General features: G+C 42.4%; 1 protein-coding gene across 1 annotated transcript in view; it reads left to right on the forward strand.

Annotated features, from left to right (window-relative positions):
- LOC130549765 (uncharacterized) overlaps positions 1–17,031 on the forward strand; it is a 32,256-nt gene extending 15,225 nt beyond the window's left edge. The window contains exons 7-21 of the mRNA XM_057327083.1: positions 1,904–2,002; positions 3,696–3,742; positions 5,833–5,979; positions 7,011–7,326; positions 7,656–7,919; positions 8,010–8,267; positions 8,422–8,697; positions 9,116–9,311; positions 10,773–10,943; positions 11,066–11,238; positions 12,161–12,346; positions 12,797–12,961; positions 14,970–15,248; positions 15,332–15,583; positions 15,692–17,031. Of these exons, the coding sequence (XP_057183066.1) occupies positions 1,904–2,002; positions 3,696–3,742; positions 5,833–5,979; positions 7,011–7,326; positions 7,656–7,919; positions 8,010–8,267; positions 8,422–8,697; positions 9,116–9,311; positions 10,773–10,943; positions 11,066–11,238; positions 12,161–12,346; positions 12,797–12,961; positions 14,970–15,248; positions 15,332–15,583; positions 15,692–15,774 (2,912 nt within the window). The 3' untranslated portion in view covers positions 15,775–17,031. The remainder of the gene's footprint in view (positions 1–1,903; positions 2,003–3,695; positions 3,743–5,832; positions 5,980–7,010; positions 7,327–7,655; positions 7,920–8,009; positions 8,268–8,421; positions 8,698–9,115; positions 9,312–10,772; positions 10,944–11,065; positions 11,239–12,160; positions 12,347–12,796; positions 12,962–14,969; positions 15,249–15,331; positions 15,584–15,691) is intronic.
- The last annotated feature ends 205 nt before the right edge of the window (positions 17,032–17,236 follow it).

Here is a 17,236-nt window from a genome sequence, read left to right on the forward strand (position 1 = left end):
TGTCACGATTCTCGTGGTGGAAGAACCCAAGCGCAGGCAAGCAGTGAAGGGGTTAACACAAGACTTTAATTTTGAACAACAAAACAGAAAATCAATACCCACTATGGGGGAAAACAGAACTAAGGAATATATATAAAACAAAAGACTTCCCACGAGGGGGCAAAATGAAAACAAGAACAATAAACTAAACTAAAGGACACGACCAAACGTCTTAAAACAAACACGACATGACAGGGTAGAAAACAAAACTCACAAAGGGAATCAGGGTAAACCAAACACGAAATCCACAAGCACATACAACGTAGTACACTCACAGAACACAGTACAATCCATGAGCACAGGACAAAGAAACATGAGGGTATATATAGGAAAGACAAACGAGGGATAACGACATGTGGCAGGTGTGGGACATTAAACACTCAGGGAAAGATAACGAGGAAACGAGAGGAATGGGGCCAATGACAAGACACTGGAGAGAACGTATATTATTGTCAAACGGACAATAATATGTTTCTCTCCACACATAACCAAAGACTTTGCCATGGCTCTGCTACAGGACCAAGAAAAACATGACTAAGGAAGCAGAGCCATGACACTTATTACTAATTACTTTCTATATCCTACATCCACCTTGATTAGTTAAGTGATTCAAGGATAGACATGAAAGGGCTTATTTAATTCATTCAATCAAATAATATTAAACTACATAAAGTACTCTTATTAACTGACCAAAGTACTGTATTACAAATGTGAGAATTATACATTAAAGCACAGATTTTAAAGTGAGACTTTGAATTTTGATGTCAATTCCACTATTGCACACACATATATTACACAAAGTATTTAGTTTAATTACATCAGAAGTAACTGTAATTAAATTACAGAAAAAATAAGAGTAATCCCTTACTTTACTTTTCAAGGGAAACGTAATTAAATTACAGTAACTAATTACTTAGTAACTAGTTACACTCAACACTGTGTGAATGTCATTTCTTTGATGTAATATCATTATGTGTCGTCTGCAAACATATACATCTTTTGCTTTAAAAATCAAACCCAACACATCTTACAAGTTCTCCTGACATTGGTGTGTTTTTGTTCATGTGTGTGTTTGTGTCAAGAGGAATATTGAGTTGAAAAAGGCCTTCACAAAATGAATGTTCTCACACGGTTGTGTCCAGACGGTGCTATTTTCCTTCCTCTGGTCCGGCTTCTGTCAAGGGTCAGATATGCGGTAAGAGAGTTTGGCTCCATACGTAAGTGCAGCTATTTCCTGCGCTGTTGAAAAGTGGTCAAAAGCCTAGAGATGTCATTACTGTTAAGCACCGGCAAAATAGAGCTTGATCAATCCAAAGGAAAAGGCTGTTGGAGGAGACGGAAAATCAACAGAAACCAGCCCGGATATGATGCTGATAGACCCCGAATCTGACCATGGAAGTGGCTGTCTGTTTAGTGAAGATATCATATCTTCTTGTGTGAGGTGAGTAAAATCTTCAAGGACGGTTCTGGTCAAACCTCAAAACACGTATTCCAGTCCAAAAAAAGGCTTAAACTTACTTAAAGTTAAATTTATTTGAAGTTACAAATAAAGCCATAAAATAATTGACACCTTAACATAAAATAATTAGTTAATAATAATAATTAATATAAATAATGATATTCTAATTATGTAATTATATAATAAAATAAGTGTAATGAAATTAATATAAATAATAATGAATTGTTTTCTTCACTTTTGTAAATCGCTTTGGATTAAAGCATCTGCTAAATGTAATGTAAATGTAACATGACAGCTCATAAGTACACGTCAACAATGCAAATTAAATGTTAATTTGATGACTCGACTGTTTACCAATTATCTCACATCTTTGTGACAAGTGTGACTTTTCTTTTGGCCCACCAGTTTCCGGCCTTCAGAGAATTAAAGAACGAGTAGAAGACCATGGCACGTTCTTTGATTTCTGTCTGTTTGATTTCTTTAATACTCAATACAACTACAAAGGTATTTAAGTACAGTAACTAATTACATTTACTCCAATAATTTACACCACTGAATAGGAGGCCTGTCAGCACTGTTTATGGAAAAGCGTTTGTGATTTCATGTGATATGCGATTCTATCCTTTGCATCTTCGTATTTTTTTGTTCATCGGTCTGTTAGTTGCCTTCATTAATAATGCAGGTTGCATAGCTCCGTTTATTATGTTTCCTTCCTCATGCGAATGTGTTGGACGGAAAGTTGCAGAGTTGCTCATTATTTATGATGTCATCCGTTCCCAGTATGCAACGTTCTGTGATTCATATACCGTGCGGTCATAAAGATGTATGTGCTGCATACTACAGTACAAACAGTGGTGTGTTTGTTCAATCAATGCTCATTTTTCAAGCCACACTCAATACAAATGCCAACGTATACGCTAGCAAATTGACAGGCGGAGACGAGTACAGTTAAAAGTGAAAATGCAGCCGTAAAGTATAAAATAACTTCCCTGGAAGAATGCACATTATTGCGTCGAAAAGACAAAGCGAGAAAGCGCGTGTGGCGGTTTGCATGCTTGCAGCCATTTCACAGTCTGAGCGAGCCATTTTATTGGCAATCACACAAATCTGCCACTTGCTCAATATTTAATGAGCTGAACAAATGAAGCACAGAGAAGGATGTATGGAGTCTGTTTGAATCAGCAGTGCGGCCCAAGAGGCCCGGCTTCATACCCAACACTCTCATTACTGCCAAGCACCCTCTGCCATTCTATTTGTTTCTCGTCTTTGTTTGTTTGTAATAATGTTTCTCGAGCAATATATTGAAGCCAAATGAAGGGGCTGGTGTGAAATACCGCCTAATGATTCGCTGGTTTACATTCACTTTATGGTTTATTAGGCACAATAGTCTTGGACAGCTCACGCTGTGCACAATCCTGGTAACTAGGGATGGGAGTAACTTTATGAGGTTCAAGTTGTTGCATAGTGCAGTAAAGCACAGAGTCAGGTGATTCATCATTATCTATTCCCAAGCTTTAAGAGGGGTAAGGTTCACCAAAAACATACTTCCAGATTTTATTGAAATAAAATTTGTTTGTTTTTTATGTCTTGGTGGTGAGATTTTTTTTTTTTGGAGAGATTATATGTACAGTATGTATGAATAGATGATCAACATGATCGTTACTGTAACATTAATTTGCAATGGTGTCATGCGAAATATGAAAAAACGTGCAAATCATATTCGGGTGAATGTAATATGATGTAAACATTCTTATGTATGACATTAAATTGTGAAACAAAAGCTAGATAGTCAGTTCATTATTGCATTAAAATTCATAACTCTGTTTTTATTGAATATTTTATCATTTTGACTATAGGCTAGGCTTTCCCGCAATACCGCTACGGCCCACCAGGGAACACAGATTGGAAATCTCTGGTCTATAATTCCTTCAAACAAGGCTGTGTAGATTCAGAAATTAATGTGCTGTGGGCAGTCTGTTTTTCAAGCTAAGATGAAGGTTACGGTTTTGCTTTTTTCCTCTGTGATAGCTGTTGTAATGTTTAGTTTGGTTTTATATTATTTAGTTTAAAGAATGATCATGAGAAACCAGTGAAACGCTCTCAGGAATCATAACTGTTCATAACAATATAGTATATGACTGTATCTTACTAAACTGTGAGCCTGTTTAAAACCCAGCTCGTGTCTTCTCCTCTCTAGACGTCCCTCTGTTCTCTGTACCTGATGGTGCTGTTGAGCTGAGAACTGTGATACCATTAAAGTACTGGTTCGGTCTCCTCTGATGGTTCAGGCTGGCATTAGGCACAGATCACTTCAATCACTCACTGATTGGTTCCTGGAGCAGGTGTGAATGATCTTTTTGGCTTTACTTGAGCTGTATCCCAATGTGCACAAAAAATATGAACCTCATCGGTGATGGGACAGTTAAGACACAATTTTTCTGTGATTTTTTTTTTTTAAATGCTATAGTATTATAATATTGTATATATTTTAGAGTTATACATTATATATATATATATATATAGTATATAAATCAAAACGTTGTTATATTTTAGCATCAAGAAAAATATTAAAGGGGTCATATGGCGCGAATACATGTTTTTCTGTGTCTTTGGTGTGTTATAAGTTGCCCATGCATGTATTAGACACATAAAATTGCAAAAATTTAAGTGTCGGAACAAAAGATGCATTCTATGTAAAAGCGAATGCTCACCCAGACCTGCCTGAAACGCCTCGTGTAACCACACCCCCACAAATCTACATCAGCTGGTGGTCTGATTTGACTAAGACCGCCCAAATGTAGACGCAAGTAAGGTGGGCGTACCTGTCAGTACAATTGAAGAGGAACCTGATGTTCCAAATATGGTAAGAGGCGTTACATTTCCGTCACACGCTTGTAGTATTCCACCAATCACTACGCACTGGTTAACTGGCCAATCATAGCACACCTCGCTTTTCAGAGCGATGAACTTTGTAAAAAATCTGTGCGTTTCAGAGAGGCGGGGCAAAGAGGAGATACAAACATGCACGGTATGTGGAAAATACAGCGTTTTCTAACCTTAAATCATGTATACACATCGCATTACATCTAAAACAAACCATAATATTCGTTTTAGCCGTGTCATATCACCCCTTTAAGAGACTATTTCAAAGTTATTTTCAGTTTTTCTAAATGTACTATTTATAGGATGTGTTCAGGTAAAATTATCATTTTTGTTTAATTCGGTGAGTTACTAGCAATGTTTCTCCTAAATTTCAAATAAAAATATTGTTTGTATTTGCATTTATTTGCATAAAATGAAAACTTGAGAAACAGGTGAAAATAACAGAAAAGCTGCTCTGTATTTTTTCACACCTCAAATACAGCAAAGAAAACAAGTTCGTATTCACTTTTAAGCAATACAACAGTCATTTTTGTTCATGTTTTAGGGAGAAAAAAAAGTATTTTTCTTGAATGAAAATGTGTTCTGTAAAGCTGGCTTGAAATAATGCACATTGGGAAAAGTTACACTGTATATTCATTAATCAACTGTAAATTGTTAATCTACATTTTTTTAATGGTGTCTGTAATGCGCCTAAAAGCTGCTTTGCATCAAATTTGCATCAAAGTTTTATAACCTAACAATAAAATATAGCTTGTAAGGAATAAAGCTAACCCAACCTTGGGTTTGAATAGTGCAACTTCAAGCTCTGAGTGTCATCACAATTTTAATTTCAGGTCATTTTTTGCTAAAGGAAGTCCATTTTAGAGCATGCCGAAACATTATATAATATATAGAAAACAGCCTTGTGGCGACAGAAATATTTTACAGTACGGCATCAACCAACAGAGCTACCTGAACAAACCTTGACATCTTTGGGTCCAAGCAATGAATGGACCTTCACAGCCCACACGATATTGATACGTGTTCATTTCTGAAGGAAGCAAAAAGCTACAGAAACAGTCATACGCTTCACCAGACAGAGAATGAAAACTACTACTCGGTGCGTGGAAAAGAAAATGAGAACGATTTGTTAACCTTAAAAGATTTGTTCAAAACCACAGAGGCGTTCATGAAGAAAACACCACTAACACGTGAGTGGTATAAAGTACTTCTCCAAAGCTACACTTTCAAATCCTTAAAAAATCAATAGCACCCCCAATTGAGTCTGTCTTTGTGTTTAAGGAGGTGACCCACCAAGGATCATGCTGTCAAAAAACGACATCCTCATCTACACAGCATCTTGATTTCTCCGGCTGTCCTAATCCCTGAGCTCACCCAACTCCAGCTAATTCACATCACCGACGCCCCTCGTGGCTCCTCCTCTCCGGCTTCTTTTCTTCTGTCATTCTCAGGCTTACAGCCTCGGTCTCCGGTTCCTCGTCCACTCCATCACTCTCATCGCTTTGTTTTTCTCCTGCCATGTTGTTGAGGTGGTTCTCTTGCCTCAAGGCTCAGGGATCTGGTATCGCTTTATTATGCTGTTGGGATATTCTCATGAGGTTCAACATATTCTACATTTTTCATTCTCTCTGCCATCCCCTTATTTTCATTCTCGGTGTATTTCGCCTCATTTTTATTCTTGTGTTGTATGTGGATCTCCGTGTTCCCTCATTCTCTACGCCTCCCCAAATCTCTTGGCAGTCTCTCTCTCTCGCTCTCTCTCTCTCGCAAGCCAGTCCATCTGTTTTCATTCATTAGGGCAGATCTGTTTCTCTGGCTATCTGTCACCTTTTCACGTTGTACTGCACAATGTAATTAAGAAAGGCTGGGGAATCGTGTCCGGACAGACGCTTCTTTAACCCTCTGCTCCTCTTCGCCTCCTTCAGCCTCTCCTTCCCGTTTTCAGGGTTCTGGTGACATGGATGGCCCATGTGTTAACCCGAAATGATGTCATGCCAAAGCCGCTTGCTTTCTGTAGAAGAATGTTTACATAGCTTTGCTCCTTAAAAGAATAATGATAGTTTTCATATCGGTGTAGCTGTTCCTTTTAAAGGGATAGTTCATCCTAAAATCAAGATTCACCCCCCTCATGTCATTCCAAACTTGTATGAATCTTCTGCAGAACACAAAAGAAGATATTTTTGAAGAACGTTGACCAAACAACACCTGACCACCATTGACTTCCATTGTATAGACACAAAACCACTGAGACGTTTCTCAGAATATCTTCTTTTGTGTTCTACAGAGTCATACAGGTTTTGGATGATATGATGGTTCTAGTTTTGCCAGACACACGTGGGTGGTGTTGGGCAGCAGATGGTCACAAATGTGAGACTAGCAACAGCTGACATCAACAGTTGACATTGATTCAGTCTTCATAAACCGTGTCGAAATGTGTGTATGAATCCATGTGTTGCCCTAGGACCTAAGTCCAGTTCACACCAGTTCTCCTTCATTATTAAACATTTACACATTTGGCAGACGTTTTTATCCAGAGCACCTGTTTGTACTGTTTGTATTACAGTTTGTGTGTTCCCTGGGGAGAAACCCATGACCTCTGCGTTGGTAACGCAACGTTCTACAAATTGAGCTTCAGGAACACACATTACTCATGAATGTACACAAACATCGAAGACAGAATGNCAAACCATCTCTGACTGTTCAGCCTCAGAGTTCTGTGTTCACTGGAGACAACATTACTCTGATCTGTGATGTGAATCAGTCCACTGGATGGGAGTTTGTCTTTATCACACCCTCACGCCAAAAATACAAAGAACCTTCAGGAACTAAAACAATCAGTTCTGTGCGAGTCTCTGATGGAGGAGAATACAAGTGCATAGCCAGAAGAGGAGAGAATCCCCTGTATTACACATATTACAGTAACCCAGTAACAGTGACAGTAGAAGGTGAGTATTTTTACTTACATAATACACTGTTCTGAGAACACAATGAACATCATTTCAGGAGAACTTTGGCCATTTTTAAATGAAAGCAAAATCTTTGAAAATGTTCAGTCTTAGGTCTCTGCAGAAACTGTGCTTTCTCTGTGGCAGTGCCATAATTCTGAAAAAAATAATTCTGATTAATTGATTGATGGTTGATTGGTACAAAATAAATGGCAGATACAGACAGTTATAGAGGAGAAAACTAAAACAGCATGATGTACATGTATGCTTACAGTCAATCAATCTGTGTTCATACAGACACTATTGTCTGAATGGTTGTCATTGTACAGAAAGACCAAAAGCTCAAGTGTCTGTTCGGCCTGATGAACATGTATTCAGAGGAGAAACTGTCACTCTCACATGTGTCATCAATGGAGGAGGAGTCACTAGCTGGCAGTACAGATGGTATAAAGATTCAGTCATACAGCAGAATAAACAACAGAAATACACAATCAGTCCTGTTGTTGAGTCTGACGCAGGTAAATACACCTGTAGAGGAACAGAGATCAGAGGATCATCAGACACCAGTGATGCAGTTACACTGACAGTATCAGGTGAGTTTTCATCATTAATATCCGCAATATACAATAACACTCAATATTTTGTGTCAGGTTGATTTTTATTCTTTACTTTTATATTAACAGATTTTCTCAAACCAACTCTGACCGTTCGGCCACAATCTGTGTTCACTGGAGACACATTAACTCTGATCTGTGAGGAGAATCAGTCCACTGGATGGGTGTTTATCTTCAGCAAACCTCCAAATCCTGGATACTATGAAGCTTCAGGAACTAAAACAATCAGTTATGTGCGAGTCTCTGATGGAGGAGAATACAAGTGCATAGCCAGAAGAGGAAACTATGACACACTATACAGTGATTCAATAACAGTGACAGTAGAGAGTGAGTATCTTTAGTCCCATAATACACTGTTCATGTAAGACATTAAACGTTTGGAAATTACAAACTGTAATCTGATAAAGCTGTATGTTTTGCAGTCAAGTGTTTATACATTATTTGACAGTATTTACTGTGTGAATTGTTTGTCATTGTACAGAAAGACCAAAAGTTCAAGTGTCTGTACAGCCTGATGAACATGTATTCAGAGGAGAAACTGTCACTCTCACATGTGTCATCAATGGAAAAACATCAGTCAATAACTGGCAGTACAGCTGGAATAAAGATTCATACTATTACACTGACAGTTACCAACAGAAATACACAATCAGTTCTGTTAGTGAGTCTCACGCAGGTAAATACACCTGTAGAGGAACAGAGATCAGAGGATCACGATCCTCACGTACCAGTGATCCAGTTACACTGACAGTATCAGGTGAGAGTGTTCATCATTAATATAGTACCTAAATCATTGGTTCAAACGAAAAACGAAAAACAAGATGAAAAAACTTTGCATTTCAGTCCTGTGAGAGAACAGCTGAGCACTGCTGCGTCTCCCAGTGTTTCTCCTCAGTGAATTTCATTTCAACCATTAGTTTTCACAAGGCAATGAATATAACATGACATTTTGTAGCTGTCAGTCCTCCTTTAACGCCTGGCTAGATTATCAAAAACTAATATCTGTGCATGTAGTCAATCAGCCTTCAAACACATTTAGAGCAGAGTGCATAATTATTATACTACGCATATACACACCTACCAACTGTTAAGGTCATACGACTGTAATAAAGTAAGTCGAGAAGCAGATGACTCTGAGACTCTTCAGCATCTGAATGTGTTTTATTCTCCTGCAGGATCAAAACCAAAAGCTGAACTCAGATCAGATACTGAAGGATCTGTACTGACGGGAAACACAGTGACTCTGAAGTGTCTCATGAATCAGTTCACTGGATGGAAGTTTTACTGGTACAAACACACACTGAACACTGAGAAGACGACAACAGATGAAAACTACTACACAATTCTCACTCGTTACAGTTTCAGATGGAGGTCTGTACTGGTGTAGAGCTGGAAGAGGGAATCCAGTCTATTACACAGACCTCATTTTTCTGGAATATCAAGTAAGTGAAATTTGTCCTCCGTTAGACAATGCTTATGTACTTGACATTCTGTCTCTATAGGGTTCACTCACATGCCTTAAAGATATATTCTTACTTACTTCAGACCCGGGCTCGAAGTCGTGTTTTACAGGTCTAAGTGCTAGCCTCACCCGACGTCGAGCCGGAGTTCATGGACACAGAAGAATATAGGCAGCACAGCAGACATTAAGCATATTCAGCTTTCAAATGAACAAAAAAAGCACAAAGGCAAACGCAACACTTCACAAGTATAATCAAATACGTGAGGTAATAACAGGTCCAATCAAACTATTATCAAAACATAAATAACTCAACAGGTTCGCAGGGGAAAACAATACCACAAAGTCCAACAATCCCACACTTCGGGAGCAGCAGCAAATGCAACGGGAGAAAACAAGGTGCCACACATACTACATACAACTTATCAAGAAACGAGATAAGTAAGGTTTAAGTACTACACGGGAAAACAAGGCACAGGTGAAAACAACTACTCAAATTAAACAGGGATCAAAACCAGAACACAATGGGGACTCCTAGTGGCCAAAACAAGACATGACAGGCAGAATGGTGACAGAATCCCCCCTCTAGGAACGACTCCTGACGTTCCCACCGGGTCTATCGAGACCACGGGCCTTGAACTGTCGAATAAGGTCCGGGTCCAATATATCCTTGGCAGGAACCCAGGAGCGCTCCTCAGGACCATAACCCTCCCAGTCCACCAGATACTGCACGGATCGTTGCACTCGGCGGGTATCCAGTATCCGGCGGACGGTATAAGCTGGTTGGCCCTGGATGATGCGAGGTGGAGGAGGGGGTCTGCCTGCCGGGACAAAGGGAGAAGACACAACAGGTTTTAGCAAGGATACATGGAACGTGGGGTTCATTTTAAGTGAGCTGGGCAAGTATAGCCGGTAAGTAACAGGGTTTACTCTCCTGGCTACTCTAAAGGGTCCGATGTATTTCTGGGCAAGTTTGCGGGACACCACTCGTAGGGGCAAGTTCTTTGTGGCGAGCCATACCCTCTGACCAGGGCGAAGGGTGGGACCGGGTCGGCGGCGTCTGTTGGCCTGCCGTTGGTAAGACTGAGAGGCGCGTAAAAGATTGTGACGGACCTTTCTCCATGTGAGTCGACAGCGTCTGATGAATGATGTGGCTGAGGGAACACCAACTTCCACCTCTTGGTCAGGAAACAACAGGGGAGCATAGCCAAATTGGCATTCATGGGGAGACATCCCAGTGGCAGAAGAGCGTAGGGTGTTGTGGGCATATTCTGCCCAAACAATGAATGAAGACCAGGTGGAAGGGTTGCTCGAGGCCATGCACCTGAGAGTAGTCTCCAGTTCCTGGTTCATCCGCTCCGTCTGCCCGTTAGACTCAGGGTGGTACCCAGACGACAGACTGGCTTTGGTTCCAAGGAGCTGGCAGAATGCTTTCCAGAATCTAGAAGTGAACTGGGGGCCTCTGTCCGAAACTATAGCCTGGGGGATACCGAAAACCTGAAAAACGTGGATTATAATCAGGTGAGCAGTCTCTTTAGCAGAGGGTAATTTGGGCAAAGGGATAAATCTGGCTGCCTTGGAGAACCTGTCAATGACGACCAGAATCACTGTGTTGCCTTGGGATGAGGGAAGACCAGTGATGAAGTCCAGTGATATGTGGGACCAGGGCCGATGGGGAATGGACAGCGGATGGAGTAACCCCTGAGGGCAGAGACTGGAGGTCTATTCTGGTTGCATATGTGGCATGCCTTGACGAAGGTGCTGACATCCTCTTTGATCGTGGGCCACCAGAACCGTCTTCGGAGGAACTCGAGGGTGCGATCGATGCCAGGGTGGCAAGTGAGGCGGGAAGAGTGTCCCCAGAAGAGAACCTGAGCACGTACAGCCTTAGGGACAAACAGACGATTGGGAGGCCCCCCTCCCGATCCGGTTCCCTGGCTAGGGCTTGTCGCACTGTTCTCTCAATAACCCATGAAACGGGTGCCACAGATCTTGGTGTTGGGGATTATGGGTATGTCAGTGTCCGTCTCGAGTGGTGGGAGCATATACTCGGGACAGGGCGTCAGGCTTGAGATTTTTAGAACCGGCCGAAAGGTAGGACAAACTGGAACCGGTTAAAAAAGAGGGACCAACGTGCTTGTCTAGAGTTAAACCGTTTGGTTTGTTGAATATACTCTAGATTCTTATGGTCCGTGAGTACTTGAAAAGGATGTGCTGCCCCCTCGAGCCAATGTCTCCACTCCTCTAGAGCCAATTTGACCGCCAGGAGCTCACGGTCTCCTACGTGATAGTTCCTCTCTGTGGGTGTGAGCCGGTGCGAGAGAAAGGCACAAGGGTGGAGTTCTTTTGTCGATCACCTCTCTGGGACAGTACTGCTCCAACCCCCACTTCAGATGCATCTACCTCCACCAACAAAGGCTTGTCCGTATCGGAAGCGTCAGAATGGGAGCAGAGATGATCCGCTGATCTTAAGGTTCACGAAGGCTGCCTCAGCTTCCGCCCCCCACCGAAACTCAGCGACGCCAACCCTTGGTAGGGCAGAGAGAGGAGCTGCTATAGAGCTGAAGTTTCTGATGAACATCCGGTAGAAGTTCGTGAACCCGAGGAAGCGTTGGACTTCTTTGAGGAGACGTGGGGGTGGGCCAATCTGCTACCGCCTCAACCTTCTTTTGGTCCATCTGGATACGGCCAGGTTCCACTACAATCCCAAGAACTGTACTCGAGAGGCATGGAACTCACACTTTTCGGGCTTGACGTACAGTGGTTATCGAGAAGACGTTTGAGGACTCTTCTGACATGCTCCGTATGTTCATGGGCGGAGGCCGAAAAGATGAGGATGTCATCCAGATAGACGAACACAAAGAGGTTGAGCATATCCCGGAGCACATCGTTAATAAGGGCTTGGAAAACAGCCGGGGCATTGGTCAGGCCAAAGGGCATCACAACGGTATTCGTAGTGACCGGTGGGAGTGTTAAAAGCTGTCTTCCACTCATCGCCTTGCCTGATCCAGCACAAGATGGTATGCATTCCGCAGATCCAGCTTGGTGAAGAGGGATGCTCCTTGCAGTAACTCAAAGCCGTGGCCATGAGGGGTAGAGGGTACCAGGTTACGTACTGTGATGCTATTGAGCCCTCGGTAGTCGATACAGGGACGTAGTCCCCCATCCTTCTTGGCCACAAAAAAAAACCTGCCCCTGCAGGTGAGGTGGACGAACGAATCAAGCCCGCTGCTAGGGCATCCTGGATATAGGAATCCATAGCAAGCCGTTCTGGCGGAGACAGAGAAAAGATCCGGCCCCTGGGAGGGCAGGTGCCTGGAAGCAGATCAACGGTGCAGTGTAGAGCCTGTGGGGTGGTAACGTGGTGGCCTTCCTGTTTGCTGAACACCATCTTAAGGTCATGGTAACACTTGGGGACTCGGGACAGATCAATGGACTCTAGAACCTCGGGAGAAGGGTCAGGGGAACTCGAGAATAGGCATGCTGGCATGGCACGTGGGGCCCCACTGGCTGATGGACCCCACAGCCCAGTCAATGTCCGGTTGTGATCACAGAGCCAGGGGTATCCAAGAATGAGGGGGAACTCGGGAGAGGGGATGAGATGAAACCGTATCATCTCCTTGTGTCGAAGGATAGTCATGGAAGAGGGGTAGTAGCTCGGGAAACTAGGCCTGGCCCCAGAGGTCTCCCATCCAGCGCAGTGACCTTCAAGGGAAAGGTAAGAGAGTCAGTAGGGATGTTGTTTTCTTTGGCCCAGGTACCGTCCATAAAATTTCCTGCAGCACCAGAGTCCACCAGCGCTCGTAGGGGTAGCTCTTGATTGTCCCAGGAGAGGGTGACTGCAAGAAGGAAGCGGGAGTTGGACGGATGGGAGGTGCTTACATTCCCCGTTACAGTTCTCCCTGGTCTGCACGGGTTGGGGCGTTTCCCTGAAGCTCGGGACAGGCATGACGGAGATGCCGGGTCTGCCACAATACAAGCAGCAACGTTCCTCATCCGACGGTCTCTTTCTGTCTGGGAGAGGCGGTACGTCCCAGTTGCATGGGTTCTGGAGGTGCTTGTGAAAGAGAGATGGATGGAACTCAGGACTGGGACCGGTGGAGAAGGGCAGAGAGGTCTGCGATGAAATTCCCTTTCTCTCAGTCGGTTGTCAATGCGGGAAGCTAGTTTTATCAGGTGCTCAAGACCTTCTGATGGTTCCCGGGTAGCAAGTTCATCTTGAATTGAGCCAGAGAGACCGTTCAGGAAGCATGCCATGAGTGCCTCATCATCCCAGCCGCTCCCCGCTGCAATCGTCCGGAACTGGATGCGTAGTCAGTCACACTGCGATGGCCCTGTTGGAGATTTAGTAGCTTCCTGGACACTCTGGGCCACTGGCAGGGTGTCGAAAGACTCGCTTGAACTCCTCCGAAAAGGCAGAGTAGCTGGAGCAGCAGGTACCTTGAGCCTCCCACACAGCGGTGGCCCAAGCCAGGGCTTTCCAGACAACAACGTGATGATATATGCAATCCTCACCGGTCAGTGGGAAACGAGGAAGGCTGCAGTTCAAACGAGAGTGAACATTGGGTAAAAAGCCTTTACAGGAACTCGGGTCACCTGAAAATCGCTGAGGTGGTGGAAGGCGAGGTTCCACCCCGGGGTTTAGTCCATGGGGACTTGGATGGACTGGACTTGAGCGGCAGGCGCCGCGGGAAGTCGATCCGACATCCGTTGAACGGACTCCAGCATCTGTGACAATAGCTGGGAGTGTTGCGCCATTAAAGTCTCCTGTTGTACCAGCATGGCCTCGTGGCGTTGAAACGCCCCCTCGTGGCGAGACAGTGTAGAGAGGATCTCCTGTGAGCTGGCTGCCTCTGGGTTCATGATGGCACTAAGTTTCTGTCAGGACCCAGGCTCGAACTCGGGTCTCTGGTGTAAGGGATATCACTACACCAGTCGAGCCACGTGGTATTAGATGGAACCCAGAAGATATAGGCAGACACAGCAGATTAGTATTCCAGTTTAATAAAAAAAAAGCCAAAAGCAAACGCAGGTCTTCACAAAAGTAAATAATCCAAAAGGTGGAGAGGTAAATCCACAAAGTCCAAAATCAAAAAACCTCGTGATCAAAAATAGAAAAACTCAAAAAAGGCAGGGTTCACAGGGGAACAAACACATACCAAAAAATGGAGGTCACATAGAAATCCAGTCTCGGGAAGCAAACAAGCAATAGTCCACAGGGTAGAACACACAAGGTTGAGTACTAACAATCAAACTTAGTGCAAGGAACTGAGGAAAAAAGTAAGGTTTAAGTACTACACGGGAAAACAAGGCACAGGTGAAAACAACTACTCAAATTAAACAGGGATCAAAACAGAACACAATGGGGAACCCTAGTGGCCAAAAAAGACATGACAGCAGCAAGTGACAGTACCCAAAATTAACATCCATGGATCCGTCTATACTAAATGACATGGCAAAATAAAAGACTTTCAGCATGCTATTTTGATGCGCAAAGATGAGTTATGAGTGATCAAATATAGACTACAGGGGGGTTTTAATAAAGATTCAAGCTGTGTTTTTCTTCTCAGGTGGTTCTTCTTCAGTGTCTCTGATCATCAGACCCAACAGAACTCAACACTTCTCATCTGAATCTCTCTCTCTGAGCTGTGAGGATCACAGGAACTCTACTGGATGGACAGTGAGAAGATACACAAACACACTGGAAACTTGTCCATCATCATCAGTCAGATCTACAGGAACAGAATCTACATGTACAATCACATCTCTCATCACATCTGACACTGGAGTGTACTGGTGTGAGTCTGAATCTGGACACAAACTTCATCCTGTTAATATCTCAATACACAGTGAGTTTATCATTCTGTATTTATTAGCTTCACAAAATATCACTATTATTACATTACATTACATTTGTTTCTCTGTTGTGTAGATGGTGATGTGATTCTGTACAGTCCTGTTCATCCTGTGACTGAAGGAGATTCTCTGACTCTACACTGTTTATATCGAGATAAAAACCCATCAAACCTCAGAGCTGAATTCTATAAAGATGGATCAGAGGTGCAGAATCAGACTACAGGAGACATGATGATCATCTCTACAGTCTCAAAGTCACATGAGGGTTTCTACTCCTGTCAACACCCAGAGAGAGGAGCGTCTCCAAAGAGATGGATCTCAGTCACAGGTGAGAGTCTGTCATGTGATGATTTTGTTTGTTGTAGTTCAGATATTCTGTATGATAACTTGTGTTTTAGCTTCAGGAGATTTTGAGGAAAAGATTTCTGTCCTCAAGATTCTCAGTTCTCTGCTGGCCGTTTGTCCATATCTGATAGTGACAGTTCTGCTGGTTTTCAAGTGCTACAGATTGAGAGATGAAACATGTGTCTGATATGTTAGGTTGTTGCATTGATTATGAAGTTCTTATTGAATTAAACAACAAAGTATTCAGGGATGTGATTTTTCTGTATAAATACGGATTTCCGTATTTTTTGTCCTCGATGGGATCACCCGCTTACATTGCATACATTTTATTTATTTTAATTCGAGGCGGGATTGGGGGTTTAGGGATGTGTGCATGGTCATCATTTAGCTGGCCAACAGGATCCTTTCTGCACCCTCTCTACGTCATGCACAATACAGAGCGACCGCTTCATTCAGAACATAATTTTGGGAGTTATCTTTATGTTTCCAGAGAGTCTGTGAAAAGTAGACGCGAAGCACAGCTGTTTTGGTACTCAAAAATACGCATGGTGTTTAATTAAGTGGGGAACTGAGCAGCGTTTTGTAACATATACAGAAAATCCCGAGTCTGGAAGTTGAGATGTCTATATGATATGATTGAACATTATCTATATAGGCCATTCCACAATTTGATGGCTTGAAACTATACTAATGGCCGATCTAGTCTCCACTGAAAGCATACATTTAAATGAACATGCAGCGTTTGCAAAACCTTAATTACATGTGTATTAATGCGGATTTATACCACGGGCCTCTTGAATGCTTCAATCTGATTGGTTGACAAACGTTCTATGGGTATGCACTAACTTTCAGTTAAATGCACACCTATGAAGGTTTTCCAGGTCTGCTGACCACATTACAATTCCATATCACTTTGCCAAGTTTAAACAACAGAAGGGTTATCGTGTAGCCCACAGGCCATTACCGCACACAGCACCCTGCTCTTGATGTCAAACTTTACTGTTAATGGAAACATGCAAAGTTTCGTTTCAATAAACGAAGCATTTCAAAAACAATATAGAAATACATGTATAATAAAATAACTGATTTTCCGCTTCTCGTCGTGGCCGCATTACCACCTCTGGGTCTGCATTAACTTTTGAATAATTGAACGGCCTCTTGTCAATTATTCCTTACATACGCTGTATGAATGACATTGATTCGTCATCTAGTGGCTGTCTATGATTCGTCATCTAGCGGCTGTCTATGATTCGTCATCTAGTGGCTGTCTATGGAAGTCTCTTGAGGCCACAGTGAGGCCTTTACTTTTTTTGTTCAATTATTGTTTAATGAATTACTGCTGATTACAATAAAATTAAAAGTAGGCCTAATATAAACTACTCAAGGGGTGCCATTTGTAAATGCCATCTTATTTGACATTAGCATAAGATATTTTCACAAACCATCAACCAATTTGATCAAATATTGTTTAGGTGACTGTTAAACTAATAAACATTTGAACTGATATTTCCAAAATTGGCAGTCAGAATTGCGTAATTATAATAGTTTGTTTTTGTGTTGCTTAGTGAAAAATACATATTTTTGGCAAACGGTTCCCTGATTTTAACCATGTACCATTTAATTAGTTACTTTAAAG

The sequence above is a fragment of the Triplophysa rosa genome, unplaced genomic scaffold (genome assembly GCF_024868665.1).
Source record: "Triplophysa rosa unplaced genomic scaffold, Trosa_1v2 scaffold171_ERROPOS963351, whole genome shotgun sequence".
NCBI lineage: Eukaryota > Metazoa > Chordata > Actinopteri > Cypriniformes > Nemacheilidae > Triplophysa > Triplophysa rosa.